Source organism: Scyliorhinus canicula, chromosome 18, assembly GCF_902713615.1.
Source record: "Scyliorhinus canicula chromosome 18, sScyCan1.1, whole genome shotgun sequence".
Classification (NCBI taxonomy): domain Eukaryota; kingdom Metazoa; phylum Chordata; class Chondrichthyes; order Carcharhiniformes; family Scyliorhinidae; genus Scyliorhinus; species Scyliorhinus canicula.
Window position 1 is genome coordinate 51,664,010 of NC_052163.1, and position 16,283 is coordinate 51,680,292.

Below are 16,283 nucleotides of genomic sequence, written 5' to 3' on the forward strand. Positions count from 1 at the left end.
CCACAACAGATAGATGAATTCTGTGGCCTGATTTCCACGCCCCCCCCCCCCCCCCCCCCCCCCCCCACTGCCAACAGGTGTGTAGGAAGAAGGTGAGGAGGAAATTGCACAAATGGGCTTCCCGCTTGGTTCCCACCTATCCTTGTTGCACGTTTTACTATGGGCGTAAAACGCGTTTATTGGAGTGTATTAACACGCCTCCGAGTTCGACGTGTGCTTAACACTGCTAGGCTCTGTTCTATGTAATTATTTAGCTCTGGAGTCGCCAGTTGCCGTATAGGCAACGTCACAAGTATTCCAAGGTCAAATTCAAAGTAATAAAGACGATACACCGATTAGTCAAGTTCAAACGATCAATATTTATTATACAGTTAATAATAAATACTCATGCACACACTAAGAGACTAAGCTACAACTAAACTTAAGCAAACAGAATACTTATCTAACAGGAACAGGCAAGGTCAGAGAACGAGGCCTTCGTCCTGGTTTTGTCTGCAGCCTTCAGCAAGCGTTCTGGCACTTGGGAGTCTAGTGGGCTTGGATCGCGTAGCGAGCGTTGAACTTACGGTTTCGGCGGCTGGTGCTCAACGGCTGGAGTCAGGATGCCAGGTGTCAGTCAGAGCCGGAGCACGGGTTTAACAGACCGGACAACACGAGGTCCCTATCTTTTATAGGGGTTCCGTTGTCCTTCCCTCTTCTCGGGCGGGCTCTACCTATTGGATCAATTTCTTATCGATACTGGATTAATTCCCCAATGCGAGGGGGTCTCCGTGATGGAGGGGGCGTTTCTTATGTCCTTTTGTTTGGAGGTTTCTGGTGCCTCGATGTCTGGGTCTTGATTAGAATGTGTCCATTCAGAACCAAATGTATCTATTGTGTGGGTGTTCAAGTCTGATGGCCTCATTAGCATGCAAAGCGTTTTGCCATTTGCACCTAGCTAAGGTCTTTTCACCTGAGCCCAAACTGGTTTCTGCTGCTGCAGAATGCAAACTGCTCTTTGCAGACTGCTGTTCTGGCTAAACTGTCTGTTTCCCAGCAGTCTTCCATTTTAGTTTGGCTCAGTGTCCATTTTGCGTGGCCAGCATGGCTACATTCCCTCCTTGTGATCCTCACAATCATACTATTGTGAAGGATCACCTATGTACTTTGCCTTCCTTGTGTTCTGACCTCTTGCCAGTTCCTGTTCTACTCTGTTCTAAACTATGGGAAGAAGAGAAAAAAATTTTTAACTAACATCTCTACTTGGCCCTATGTCAAAAGGGACATGCATTACTACAATTGGGAACCTCTACCTATCACTATTAACCTTAACCTTAACTTAAACATTTAATCACTCTAAAATCTTAACCATTCACACCACAACATCACACTTCCCAACTCGGCAGTCGAGTATGGAACAATATAATACATGGCTGAATTTTATTTACAGAGTGTTGTAATCAGTGAGGGGTTGAGGGGTTTGGTGGAATCCGAAGATGGGGGATTGCACTCTATAGATGGGTGAGGTGCTGGAACGAGAGGCTCTCCTCTTCCATTTCCTCAACCTGAGGGTCTGCACTAGGATGATGAGGATCGCGATCACCAACAGTGATTCGATTATGTAGGACATGGAGTACCACGTCATGAATTTAGTACACCAGGTCTGAACCTCGCTGATCAGAGCTGAGCACTGGGGGTTTGTTGTACTAACATTTACGGTGGGGGTTGTGGGGGAAACGTGTCTTGTTTCCACACATATACATATGACATTAAACAGTAATAAGTGGGCTTCCATCATCTTTTGTTGTTCTTCTTCTTTCTCTTCCTTCTTCCTCTGGTATTGACAATCCTGGCTTCGACCTCTGTCTCGTCCTTTGAAACCTTTGGGATCAAGCACAGTATCTGTCAATACACAGTTTAAGACCTTTACTTGTTAGTGCATCTGTCTTTCAAAACCCAATTGACCCTTTAAAATGACTGGCTAAGTCACACCCTGTGACTCCCCTCATTTTTTTTCAAAAAGCGAATTTAAAGACCAGCATACACCTAACAATCCTTCCTTCTGCGAGCCGTCTCGCAGGCTTTGCTGATTTACCATCCGAATGTTCCCGGATGTAAATAGCATGTGGGATGGTGGCCGAAGGGCTACCTAACGTAAAATGAAAACAAACTTGGAAACAAACATCCGAATGAGTTGCGTATGGGCCGCTACGGGTACGAGTTGGATGGGATCCCCGGGTAGGGCGTGCTGTGCCATACCCGAGCTTGGCTGACCAAGGGTTGGTTCTCAGACAGGGCGGGTCCTCAGTGCCGTTTGTCCACTGCCTGAGTAACCTGGAAAGAAACGGGTACGAATGTGTTGACCATGACTTGCAGCCTCTATTTCGCCGAATAGAGGGGCACCTAAAAAACCAAGGGAGCCAAGATGCTCCAACTGAGGACATGAGCTGGTCTTCAGATATTTTAGACGATACGGTGAGCTGCTCACCAGGCTGTCACAAGTGTTACAACTTTGGAAAAGATCTCCAATCAAACCGAAGTTCTCAAAAGTATCTGCGGACAAACTAACGTGCATGTGAGGTGGTCACAATCTTTTCAGCTGAAAAGAAGATGTCCATCCTCCAGCTGAACAATGTACATTCCTGAAACAAACAAACATAAAACGAAGACAAACATACGTGCAGGTTCCATCAGTGGTGGCGTGGGGCTGTGAAAAGCTGTTTAAATTTAAACACTGAACATTTAACAAACACATACAAACAAACATGCAACGAATATCGTACAGGTTCCATCAGAACAAAGGATACTGTAAATTACATTTGGCTGGGGGTGTAACTAGCATACGGAGCCAGTGCAGTGTGACCGAAGAAGAGGGGAAGGAGAGAAACAAAAATGAACTGGCATTGCTGAGGTATCCCTGCCATGAGAAGTGGTGGGTAAACACTCATAGTTTGCATGGGGAAGCTGGGACCTTGTGGCTGCTGTGGGTGGTGTTCTCTTTCATATCTGGGGGCGGGTCTAGCTGGTGCCTCCTGCAATCTCGGGAGAAGTGTCCTGGCTGCCTACAGTTGTAACATGACCCCTGAGGCACATAAGGCGGAGCAGGCACTCTGGTGCATTGTTCCCTTGTGTACTGTTCCCTGAGAGGGGGATCTGGGCTGTTGGTTTCATTGCTGCTTCGGGGGGCATTGGTGGGCTGATTCTGTTGCTGTTTCGGGGGGGCTTGACATTCTCGAGCGTAATGTCCTAATTGTCCACAGTTAAAACATTCCTTTGACTTGATCTGCTGTGGGCTGTTCCTTCCCTCATTTACACATGCGGGGTTTTGATGTGTTTTAACTGGATTCATGTCTGCATCTGCCTGCTCTTCGGGATTTATAAATGCTGTTTTATTGTGGACGGATTGCTGCCAAATGCGGGACAATCTTTTCAGGACCCATTTTTCGTTATGGGCCTCTTCTGAGGGGTCGTAACTATTGCAAGCGCTCTGTCCTGCTTCTGTTGCGTGTGAGATAATTGTGCGCGTCCACTTAACCATGTTTTCACGGGTTAAATGCGCTCTATCTAGCTGTCCGAAAACTGCGCTGAAATGAATCCACAGCCTTCCTGCGAATGCTGTGGGGTGTTCGGATCTCTTCTGCCTGCACTTATTCAATCCTTCTACGGGGTCACCTCTATTGTACCCGATGGCATCTAAAATGGCAGTGTGCATCTCCTCTAGGCTGCCTCCTGCCACGTTTTGTGGGTCGGGAAGGGCTGCCACTACACTCTGGTCTAAGCTCAGCACGGTGAGCTTAACCTGCTCTCTCTCATCCAGGCCGTACATGGTAGCCTGCTGTTTCACTTTAGCGAAAAACTGGTGGGGGTCTGCGGTGGGGAGGAACGGAGTGATCTTTTCACAAGCGTCCCTTAGCTGGGTTACTGTTAAAGGGGTGGTGTAAGTTATGTCTGGGGCGCCTTCTGATTCGGCTTTCCTCTGTGTGGTTACGGGATTCATGGGTGCGGTTATGATCTGAGCTGTGGGGGGTTGGGGTGCCTGTCGTTTCTGCTGAGCTGCGGGCGCACATGTTCCCTGAACATAACGCTGCGCTGTCTCGCTTAATTCCTGCCATTCTGGGGCGTTTTCCCCATCTAACTGAGCTCCAAAGGTGCTTTGGAAGCCATTCTGCACCGAAAGCAGAGATTGCAGTTCCGCAATCTGTTTCCTGCATTTCGCGTGGTCAACTGTGCTTTGTCTTTGTTCGGTCGTTGCAGCGTGGAGTGCTCTCAAAGCTGCTTTGAGATCGGAACATTGCCTCTGCAATGCCTCCACCTGCTTTTCCGATTCCTGTCTTATCAGAACGGCACGTTGCACGTCCTGATAGGCTTTCTCATACTGGGTCTGGGAACTGCTCAGATGAGCTAGACAAGACTGATGAGCCCTCTTGGCATCATCCACCTCTCTATCCTTCTCTGCCAACTTCCCTTTTAATTCCAGGTTTTCTTTCTCGATGTCCCTGACATCGACCTTACTCATTCGGTTCCTTTCCTCTAAATCTGCCCGGAGCGTCCTGATGACCTCCTCTGCGCCTCGCAACTGTGCCAAGCAGGACACAATCGCCATCGGCTTGCGTGCTTTACCTAAACTCTTTTTGTGTATCTGAGAGAGGTTCTCCCACCAAGTATGACCTATACTTCCGGGACCTGTCTCCTCATTTGCACAAAACTCTTTCCAAAGGGGCCATCCCTTTCCCTGCAAATATTTGCGGAGTTCCAGCTCCCACGTGGGACACTGGCCTACTCTGCTACTGCTGCTGGTCGCTGCGACCACAAACTTTGCTGGATCCATCAGACGTTCCATTGCCTGCATGGCCATTTCCTCTGACTCTCTTTTTATAATTTGGAACAGGGGGTTGCTGGGGTGGTGTTTCGAGAAACGGGTACGGCTTACGCTATTTTCCGATCACAAAACTACCGAAAGTTTGTCGCAACAAAAAGCTTTCAGTTTTACCTTACAGCCCTGTTAGTACGCATGCACTAAACACACTTCCGAATTTCGCTTATTATTTTGAACACCTTGAATACTTGTGATCTCTTTCTTTCTCTGCAATTTGGAGTTCTAATTCAAATTTCAGGGTCCTGGACACTGTGGTGTTTCCACTTACAACAGGATCCCGGCGGATGTCGCCACTAAATGTTGCACGTTTTACTATGGGCGTAAAACGCGTTTATTGGAGTGTATTAACACGCCTCCGAGTTCGACGTGTGCTTAACACTGCTAGGCTCTGTTCTATGTAATTATTTAGCTCTGGAGTCGCCAGTTGCCGTATAGGCAACGTCACAAGTATTCCAAGGTCAAATTCAAAGTAATAAAGACGATACACCGATTAGTCAAGTTCAAACGATCAATATTTATTATACAGTTAATAATAAATACTCATGCACACACTAAGAGACTAAGCTACAACTAAACTTAAGCAAACAGAATACTTATCTAACAGGAACAGGCAAGGTCAGAGAACGAGGCCTTCGTCCTGGTTTTGTCTGCAGCCTTCAGCAAGCGTTCTGGCACTTGGGAGTCTAGTGGGCTTGGATCGCGTAGCGAGCGTTGAACTTACGGTTTCGGCGGCTGGTGCTCAACGGCTGGAGTCAGGATGCCAGGTGTCAGTCAGAGCCGGAGCACGGGTTTAACAGACCGGACAACACGAGGTCCCTATCTTTTATAGGGGTTCCGTTGTCCTTCCCTCTTCTCGGGCGGGCTCTACCTATTGGATCAATTTCTTATCGATACTGGATTAATTCCCCAATGCGAGGGGGTCTCCGTGATGGAGGGGGCGTTTCTTATGTCCTTTTGTTTGGAGGTTTCTGGTGCCTCGATGTCTGGGTCTTGATTAGAATGTGTCCATTCAGAACCAAATGTATCTATTGTGTGGGTGTTCAAGTCTGATGGCCTCATTAGCATGCAAAGCGTTTTGCCATTTGCACCTAGCTAAGGTCTTTTCACCTGAGCCCAAACTGGTTTCTGCTGCTGCAGAATGCAAACTGCTCTTTGCAGACTGCTGTTCTGGCTAAACTGTCTGTTTCCCAGCAGTCTTCCATTTTAGTTTGGCTCAGTGTCCATTTTGCGTGGCCAGCATGGCTACATCCTGACCTCTCAGTAATTTTACACTGGGGCAGTGAGGCTTTGAGCAGGCAGCCCACCCTTGCCCCAATTGAGGCCATTAGGTGGCCGAATACTGACCACTTAAAGGCCGCTTCCCAGCCAGCCTCAATTTTTAGGCTGGCGGGAGGATTTCCTGGGTATGTCGGGAACTCAGAAATAACAACTTTCAGACCCAATGCGCGAAGTGCAGGGAGTGGGTGGTGTCTCCATCAGAAGTCCCCTTTTGACCACAGATCCAGTAGCTATTGGACCTCCCTCCTCCTCCTGTGCTCTCCCGACACCACAATTCCCCACTAACCACCACCCCTCGCCTCTACCCCAGGCCTCCCCTACTTTCCCTGCCCAGAGACCCTAAAAGCTTTTTCTACAATCTGGGGACTTGAGCTTTGGGGATTACACACAATCCCACTTCTATCCCCTACAACTCCTACAAATCTACTGCCATCCCTACAGTAACTCATTTGTGATGTCTTTAAGTAGCCTAAGGTAGGACCTCTCCCGAGTGGGGAGGGGGGAAGGGGGCGGGTAGGAGGGGGCAGGGGTGGTTAGGCCTGTAGCTAATTAAAGCTCACTGGAGCCTGAAGTGGCTGCGGGGCAGGCAATGTCGGTGGGATCTGTTCCCTGCCGACTCTTTGAATGGTGGGACGGGAAGCCCTGCCATTCGGAAACTTCTGGCCTCCGCAAATTCATTAATGAATTTGGTACTGACATCACGTAATTCACCCCAGGAGTCTACCATGATTGTGATGAAGAATTCATCGGCTTTCAGTTTATATATTACTTGCATGAGTGCGTGGAAATTCTTTCCCCACAGTGATACTATTACACTTAACACTGAGCTTGACTTCGGAATTGTTGATTTCATCAATAAAGTTTTACATTTGCTTTCAGGATTATTTTTTAAGTGATACTACTTCAGTGAAACTAAAATCAGTAAAGATAAATGAATAAGTACGTTCAATGATTCCTTAGGTGTGTGGGTGAGTGGGTGGTTACACGGGCGGGGGAATCAATATCCGGTTTGATTGGAGTAAAACTTTTGGTGGCCCTGCACCTTATTGCTTTGAATAAGAAGTCAATCACGGTCTTATTATTAAAACAGGGTTGATGTCAGGCTAAACACTCATTTGTACAATTGGCACAAACTCCCATTTGCTACAGATGAATCTCTAAGATGGTTCCATCAGAATGGATGCTTGCAAGCTTCTTTTAATGTGCTCATTGATTTTTTCTTTTGAAGATCATTACGATGTGAAAATTCTTGTCATTATGAGGGATTTAGCTCTGGCGCACAGCAGAAGTAAAGATGATCCTGACTCCTTCAAACCAATTAACTGCAACATTTACATGGCAGCGATGTGCTAATGACTTGGCCGTGTGCAATTTCAGGACATGTGTCTGGCCCTAAAGATTTGTATGCTTTCTTTAATTATGCTCATGTAAAGATAAAGCTTCGAACAATAAATGTTCCTATTAAGAAGCTCCTATGGGCTCGATAAGTTATGCTGCCTTGAAATAAACTTTGAGAAGGATATTCAATGGCTATTTGAGACCCAGATTTAATTTAGAGCTTATATTATCCATCTGCTTTATGTGACAAATCTTGAAAGCTTTCTGCAGTAACTGTGGGTGAGCGAAATTGCCTCCAAACAAACAAATCCAATGGAAAATGAAAAGTGGGTTTCAAGAGAGATGCTAAATCGTGTGGAATTCCAAGTATCAAAGGAAATCAACCAAATCAGCTGTTTACTGTGACTCAGTGAGGGTGTGTATCTTGTATTGTCCTATTCTCAAGGTGTATAGTCATTGGGGAACACCAATTTGTCCTCTTTACCAGAACCCTACGCACCATGGCACTGCTGTGACCAGACTCCTCAGCATGAGGACAAGTGAAATCCTGCTGCGGTGATTTCATTTGTTGTATCATGATTACCAACGAGATGCGAGGTACATGTTCCGAAAATATATCTTCCTTCCACCAATGAAAGCATTCAAACCACACTTCACATCCATAAGCGAAGGAGAGCACATTGAAGCACACTGTAAATATTAGCAAATCCCTTCAAAAAAATACCATGTATTAAAACAGCCAAAGTGTTTCCTGCTGTGCAATTCTGCCTGATGCACTTCATCTCACCTGTTTCGAAAGTAGCTCTTTACAAAGCTGATACAGGGTGATGAACTTCCTGGCTAATAACCTTGCATCAATGAACCCTTCTGCGACCAACATAATTTCACAGATCAGCTCAAAGTCAGGCACCACCATAGCACAGGGTCTGTAAAACAGTCAGTGGATATAATCACCCTCTATTAATCAAAACACGGTGAATACAGAAACTCACCAACAATTAGAGTGTTTCAAGTTGCTGATAAATTGAGGTGGTAACAAGCCTATGATGCTTCAAAAAATCAGGACCACATGCCAGGTCGGAGAATGCCCGGGGGGGGGCGACGCAAATCCCGCCCCTGCCCGAAAACAGGCGCCGGAGAACACGGCAGCCGCCGGATCACGCCACGCCGGTCGGGGACCGTTGGCAGCGGGTCCCCCGGTAATTCACCGGGCCCAGATAGGCCGAGCGGCCGTCGGTTTCTGGCCAGTCCCGCCGGCGTGGATTGGACATGTTCCCACACGGCGGGACCTGGCTGGTAGGCTGACTGGTGTGGCCCTCGGGGGAGCACGGGGGATCCGGCCCCGGGGGGGGGGGGGGGGGGGGAGGATGGGGCCCCAACGGTGGCCTGGCCCACGATCAGGACCCACCTATCTGCGGGCGGGCTGTGCCGTGGGGGTACTCCTTCCTTCCACGCTGGTCCCTGCAGGGCTTCGCCATGGCTGGCACGGAGTAGACACCCCACTGTGCATGCGCCAGAATACGCCAGCCGGTCTGCGCATGCGCTAAACCATGCTGGTGGTTCAGCGCATGCGCTAACTCACACAGTCCCTTCGGCAGCAGCTGGCGCGGCGCCAACCCATCCACCGCCAGCCTCGCCCCCAGAAGTGCGGAGAATTCTGCAACTTCCGGTTCACCCGACGCCGGAGTGGTTCGCCCCACTCTTGGCACCGGCATCGGGCCAATTCGCCGATTGCGGTGAATCCCACCCCATGAGTTGAAGATGGTTCTGTATTTCTTTTTAAAAAGATTTTCCAATTATGGGGTAATTTAACATGGCCAATCCACCTGCTGCACATCTTTTGGGTTGTGGGGGTGAGACCTATGCTGACACGGGGAGAATGTGCAAACCCTACACAAACAGTGACTCAGGGGCGGGATTGAACCCGGAGCGTCGGTGCCTTGAGGCAGCAGTGCTAACCACCGCACCTCCGTGCTGCCCATGTCAAGTTTAAAGAATCTTTAGTACTCCAATTTACTTCATCATTGCCCTTCCAATCCTTATCCTCCTTTGTTCAGGAAATGTCAGCGGAATGTTCCTGAACTAGGAATCCAAAGGCCCAGCTATGGAGACAAGTTCAAATCCCACCATCAGCAGCTGGAGGAATTCAAAATCCAATAATTAACCAAGCTGGAATGAAAAGCTAGCCAAGAAACCATCAGATGGAGATAAAACTCATTTGGCTCGCCATTAACCTTGAGGGAAGAAAATCCGCCATCTTTACCTGGTCTGGCCTGCATGTCACTCCAGACCCAGAAAAATGTGGTTGACTCCAAAATGGCTGAGCATGCAACTCAGTTAGAGCAAAACCGTTAGCATTGCGGATGCATCTACACCACATGGAATACAATAACTTAAAAGGCAGTGTGCCACCATCTTCTCAAGCACAATTCTGACCTTGCCAGTGGCATCCACATCCCAGGAATGAATTTTAAAAAGTTATAATTATCCAAGAATTTCAATTTTGAAAACTTTTCTGTATTGAAAGGGTTAAAAATCATTTATCTAAAATCATACAAGCCACTCGCTAGCTGCTAAAACCTCAAAGACCGAAAAACTAGTGGTGAGAAACTAGTTGTTTCAGCTCAGGCTGTCCACTGATGCAATTTAAGGAATCTCGGAATATTAATAATAGATAGGTTGTAGTCACACATCTCACACACAAAAATTATATTGATAATTAGACAGCTGCAGATCATGCATGTCCACTAATACACAGCACAACAGAAAGGGTACTGGTCAAGCATATTTGTAAGTTACATGTGTCGAGACTTTATTAGATAAGTAGAGACGAATAAGTGCTTGGTGATATTATAATGAAGTATATCTGCCCAAATTGTGATTGGATAATTATACTCCTATGTTATACATTCTGTTATCCTAATTATTAGTTGTGAATGGATGCAGATAATTCCTAAACAAATGTACTCTTTAGATTGGCATATGCTAATTTCTTGTAATAGAACCAAAAGGTATAATTGTCTATGTATTCTTTGAATAAGGGCTCTCTGACGTACAACTTTGAACGTCAGAATTTGATGCTACAGCTGTAATCAGGGCCATGTTCGTAACTCTGGCCTCTGGTAAGCGTATGGGTGAGTACACTGTAGTGGAATAGTTGTATTCATTTTCCCTCTGCAGTATTATTTTGGAATCCCGCAAAATGTGATGTGACATCATCACTGACTTGAGAGAAATATTTATCCATTCAGTGGGAGGTTGAACTTGAGCCTGGAATATTAAACTCTTGGAGGAGTTTGATTACTGCAGTCTACTCTTCAGGACATTTGTGTGATGGCTTTGCCGTCTAAACTCTTCAGAAACGTGGCCCTATTAAAAAATAGCTGTTTATAATGATCTGCTGCAACATTTGATAGCATTTAAGTGGCGATTAATTTCTATTCAGAAAAGCCAATTAAAAATCCTCTGAAAATTAATTTTTAAAGTTAGCATCTCATTGCAAATTGTGGCTGAATATAACATTAATTATTCCGACAAATATTTCCAAATCCTTAAAATGGACATAAAGTGAGGTAACACATAAGATGACCCTGGGTTCAGTTGCTTTAGAATTTCCCTTGATAGGGCCGGCACCTGCTCACGGAAAAGCTGAGGGAAAGGTAAACTGAGCTGTTTTTCTGTGTCGTGGAGTATTTTGTCAACAAAATGCTTGGAATCAATTTACTTATTCAGGACTGATGTAATTCAGAGAATAGCATCCCTGCCTCTGAGCCAGACATTGTGGGTTCAAATCCCATTCCAAGGAAGGTGCAGTGTTAATGCGGGCAAACAGGTTGAGTATCAATCTGCAAATCCTTCCAACACACACCAATGACAGGTAATAAAAATGGGAGAGATTCCTGATCAGCCATGAGATGGGAAGAAAATTGGAGCCTACCATCTACCAGTGATCCATCATCACTATCCACAGCTTCAGACTACAACATGAATGTAAAACTGCATGTTGTCACAGCAACTCAGACTCTTTACTGGGCACAGTTGACTGGACGGCCAGTGTGGATCAGATTGGTGCCAACAGCACAGGGTTTAATTCCCATTCCAGGAGGGATAGATTCAAGGCTTGTCACCTTGCCTGCCATCAAGTTGTGGTGCTCTGGGTCGGACCTGCCTTTGAGTAAAGAACTGGAGCAGGAGAAGAACTTATGCATTTTTCTATGCTACAAGCATCTTGCTGTAAGTCATAGAGGTCGACAGCACAGAAAAGGCCCTTTGGCCCAATGTGTCTGCTTCGGTCAGAAACAACCACCTAAATATTCTAATCCCATTTTACAGCACTTTGCCCATAGCCTTGTATGTCTTGGCATTGCAGGTGCACATCTAAATACTTATCAAGTGTTACTGAGTCTCTGCCTCTGTCACCCTTTGAGGCAGTGAGTTCCAGTCTCCAACCATCCTCTGGGTGAAAAAGCTTTGACTCACATCCCCTCATCCTTCTGCCCCTTACCTCAAATCTATGCCCGCCGTCCATTGATATCCTCCACCAATGGCAAAAGTTTCTTCATATCGACTCTATCTATGCCTCGCATAATTTTATACATCTCAATCATGACCCCCTCTGCTGCGACGAAAACAACCCCAGTCTATGCAATCTCTTCACAACTAAAACTCTCCAGCCCAGACAACATACTGGCAAATCTCCTTTGCACCTTTTCCAGTGCCATCACATCCCTCCGATAATGTGGATTCCAGAACTGCACGCAATACCCTCGCTGGCCTAACTAACGTAAGCTTCTTGAATTATGTAAAAATGCCTGTTACCTCAGCCCGTGTATCCATTTGTCAGCTGTCTAATATACGGATTTGTGCCATACTCAATGCCACACTATGGCAGATAACCTGGGACACTCCCAGTTTTCTTAATTATCCCAGTACAATGGTAATGGACTTGCCACTCCTGCAGGCTCTGCTGTGAACTGCTGAACATGTGCACTTACCTGAACAGGGCTTTCAGGTTCTCAGGTAGTTCTGTACGTCCTGCATAGCCAGGATTCATTGTGATAAAGATCCCAACAGACAGAGTCAGATTGATCTCTTCACCCATGAAGTTGAAGCGCTTCTTTTTGTCTCGGATTGCATCCTGAATGGATTTCACCTATGGAAACATGAATGGCGCTGATGTGTCAAATCATTTAAATTTTGGTTGTTACAAGATCATTGTTGAAATGTTGTATCTCAGATCCATGCAGAGATGACACTGGTTTCTATGCGTGCAGGAACTTAATTTACAGTGCTTTAAAATGCCTTCTCCATGCTTGTAGCTTAGACTTACAGATCTTTCTGCAGCTTTATTTACTTTCTTCTGAGTCCACACCCAGGCTTAACACATCAAGCACAGTGAGCATTCATAATAAACAGACTCGCACAATCAAACACAGACAAATTGAACCATTGATCTCGACAAGCATCTTCATGAAACAGCAGCAGCTCTACATCGTAGCTTTTTATAAATTCAATGATGATAATAATTCAATAATTCAATAAATTCAAAAACAATGATGAGCAGCCCAACATCTTGGGGGTGTAATGTACTATGACAACAGTATACCAAAGTGGTGGTTCTTGTATTTCCTGTCACTTTCAACCCTGAAAATCCATAATCTGCAGTAATCAAATTCAGACATATGAAAAGGGTAAATTCTTGAATTTAAATTATGCCTTATCGCAGTTTCTCTAAATACCTCAAAGCACTTCATGAATTAATAATAATAATAATAATAATAATCTTTATTGTCAAAAGTAGGCTTACATTAACACTGCAATGAAGTTACTTTGTAGTCCAATAGCTGTTCTTATCGTTTACTGTCTATAATGTGGGTGCTACTTGGAGATTTTCCAATCAGGTTACACGCACTTAGAGGCAGTGATGCAAATAGAAACTAAGCGCATGATTTTCCAGCCCTTCCCGACAGCGAGAACTTGCGGTCACGCCCCCCCCCCCCCCCCCCCCCCCCCTCGCCCCGCGGTGGGTTTTGGTGGGATGGGGGAGACACACAAAATGCCTGAGATCCCACTGGAAGATCCCATCTGGAGTCAACAACGAGCTGCCTCTGCTGCCAGAGTTTCCTTCAGCAGAATCAATTGGTAATATCCAGATTTGCTGAGATTTGCTGCTTACAGAGTTTTAAAGATGAGCCCGTTAGGAGCTGAATCTCCGTTTATCCCTTACTGAGTGAAAAATATCAATACAAAATGCTGAGAGCTAGAGATTACCTATATTGATGGTCAGGTGGGATCTGGAGTAAAACTACAGTCCAAAGATGTGCGGGTTAGGTGGATTGGCCATGCTAAATTGCCCGTAGTGTGGGGGGGGGGAGTTGTTGGGTTACGGGTATAGGGTGGATATGTGGATTTGAGTAGGGTGATCATTGCTCGGCACAACATCGAGGGCCGAAGGGCCTGTTCTGTGCTGTACTGTTCTATATACGCAGAGTAAGGTGAACGTCTCTGACCTCCAGATTGAGTGCAGCAGGGCATCACTAGAGAAAGTGTAGGGGCAGGGGAACCTAAGCAATGAGGATGGCCTGTGCCTCAGAAGAAGGTTATTTTTTTATTTCACTGAGAAACTGGACCAAGCCCCTTACACTGAAGGGAGCTGATTGCAGTCTGGGAGAGCAAACCTCCATATCTCGCCACAGGAGAGCAGAGAGGGGAACTTTTCAGCCACAGAAGCCAGACAAACACCAGCGATGCAACCATAGTGGTACAAGCATCTGCCCACCCAAGAAAATAATCTGCCTTCCTGCTGACCTCATGATGCGCAATCCAAGTGGAGATCAAAAGTGGATACAATACTCGTGTAAATTTTACAGTCTGAAGGCCCATTTTTTGTTGACATTATTTGAGTTTGGTCGTATATGTTCCTGTTCCTCTTCAGACAGTCCCATTAGGATCTGAGCTATCTATCCCAGCCACAGGATCAAGCAAATGCTATAAAGCTCAGATGTTTAGTTCTAACAGGCATTAAAAAAAACTTACTGGGCGGGATTCTCAGACACCCCCCCCCCCCCCCCCCCCCCCCCCCCCCCCCCCCTCGCTGGGTCGGAGAATCGCCGGAGGGCAGCGTGAATCCTGCCCCCGCCGGCTGCCGAATTCTCCGGCACCGGGGATTTGGCGGGGGTGGGAATCACAGCACGCCGACTGACGGCCGCTGGCAGCAGTCCCCCCACAATTCGACAATTCTCCAGCCTGTGATGGGCTGAGTGGCCGCACTTTCTAGGCTGGTCCTGCCGGCGTATGTTACGACAGGTACTTACCGGCGGGAACTGTCTCCGCGGGCAGCCTCCGAGGTCCTCGGGGGTCGTTGGGGGATCTGGCCCAGGGGGTGCCTCCATGGTGGCCTAGCCCGCGATCGGAGACACCTATCCGTGGCTGGGCCTGTGCCATGGGGGCACTCTATTCCTCTGCGCTGGCTGGTGTACCGGTCCGTGATGGCCGGCGCGGAGATGAACCCCCTGCGCTTGCGCTAGGATGGCGCCAACACACGCTGGCGCTCCCGCGCATAAGCCAACTCGCGCCGGCCGTCAGAGGCCCTTTGGCACCAGTTGGCGCGGTGCCAAGCCCCTTCCACGCCGGCCGACGCGGCGCAAACCCCTCTGGTGCCATCCTAGCCCCTGAAGGTGCAGAAGATTCCGCACCTTCGGGGCGACCCGACGCCGGAGTGGTTCATGACACTCCTTCGCACCGGAGTTGCCCACCCCACCGGTTTCCGAAGAATCCCGCCTAATGTCTTTTGAGCCAGGGTTCCATTCTGGAATCATTCTGTCCAGTTGTAACAGCAACTGAAATGGGAATACAAGATGCATTGCAACAAATAATCAAGGCCCCTTTGGCAGCAACTTCCAAACCTGTGACCTCCACCTTTATTCCAAAGGCAAGAACGTCACCAAGTGAGATAGCAAAGAACAAGAAGATTTGGTTGATGAATGAGAATTTTAAAAATAATATTTGTTCTTGCAATTTGGGCATCTCTGGAAAGACTGCATCCATTGCCAAAATCTAACTGCCATGAGAAGGTGGTGATTGGTCTTGACCTTGTCATGGTGCAGTCAATGTGACGATGGGACTTCAACAACTAAGTTCCATTGGGAATTCCAGGAAATTGAGTTCAGTGATGGTGAAAGAATAGTGATAAATGTCCAAGTCAAGTTGATGAGCACACCATGCAGCTGGCTGTATAAGACATGCCCTCAGACAATGTGAATTTAAACAGGCATTGGGCAGGCTCCAACCTATAATTGTCAGTGTCAAGAGGGTACAAACAGAAAAAGCAGCGTAAACTGTGTTTCTGTCAACCATATCCATTGGTGGATGGGTCCCCCTGGTGGCAGATTAAAATCAAGCCTCGTTAGGATCTGGAAGCAGAAAAACACAGTTTGATAGCAGAGCTGTTATAATCTGCAAGATGAACATCCAATAGTTCTGCAGTCTGGGATTTTTTTTTTAATTGTATCGTTTGAGAAACAGTACACATTTTTATTAATCTTTCATATTGTCCTGTATTACATCAAGAATGATGATACTTCCATTTCAATAAAAACAAGTGCAGAGATTTTTTAAATTCTTTCGTAGGGTATGAGCCTCGCTGGCGAGGCCAGCATTTGTTGCCCACCCCTAAAGAATATTTTAAAGCCTGTTTTTTTTGGAGTGGAGTTTGGAAACTCTCATGTGACAATCATCTCGGGGGATTCGGAGGAGAAATCCACAGTCATTCGCTTGAGGTTCAGAATGGAGAATGTATTTGACCACGCCCACT

At 46.7% G+C, this 16,283-nt stretch overlaps 1 protein-coding gene across 1 annotated transcript in view; it reads right to left on the minus strand.

The window, feature by feature from the left end:
* The window catches only part of LOC119953293 (dynein heavy chain 9, axonemal-like), a 686,444-nt gene that overhangs the window by 448,942 nt on the left and 221,219 nt on the right, over positions 1–16,283 (minus strand). Inside the window, exons 29-30 of the mRNA XM_038777408.1 lie at positions 12,466–12,623; positions 8,259–8,397 (exon numbers count right to left, since the gene is read on the minus strand). Coding sequence (XP_038633336.1) covers positions 8,259–8,397; positions 12,466–12,623 — 297 coding nt within the window. The remainder of the gene's footprint in view (positions 1–8,258; positions 8,398–12,465; positions 12,624–16,283) is intronic.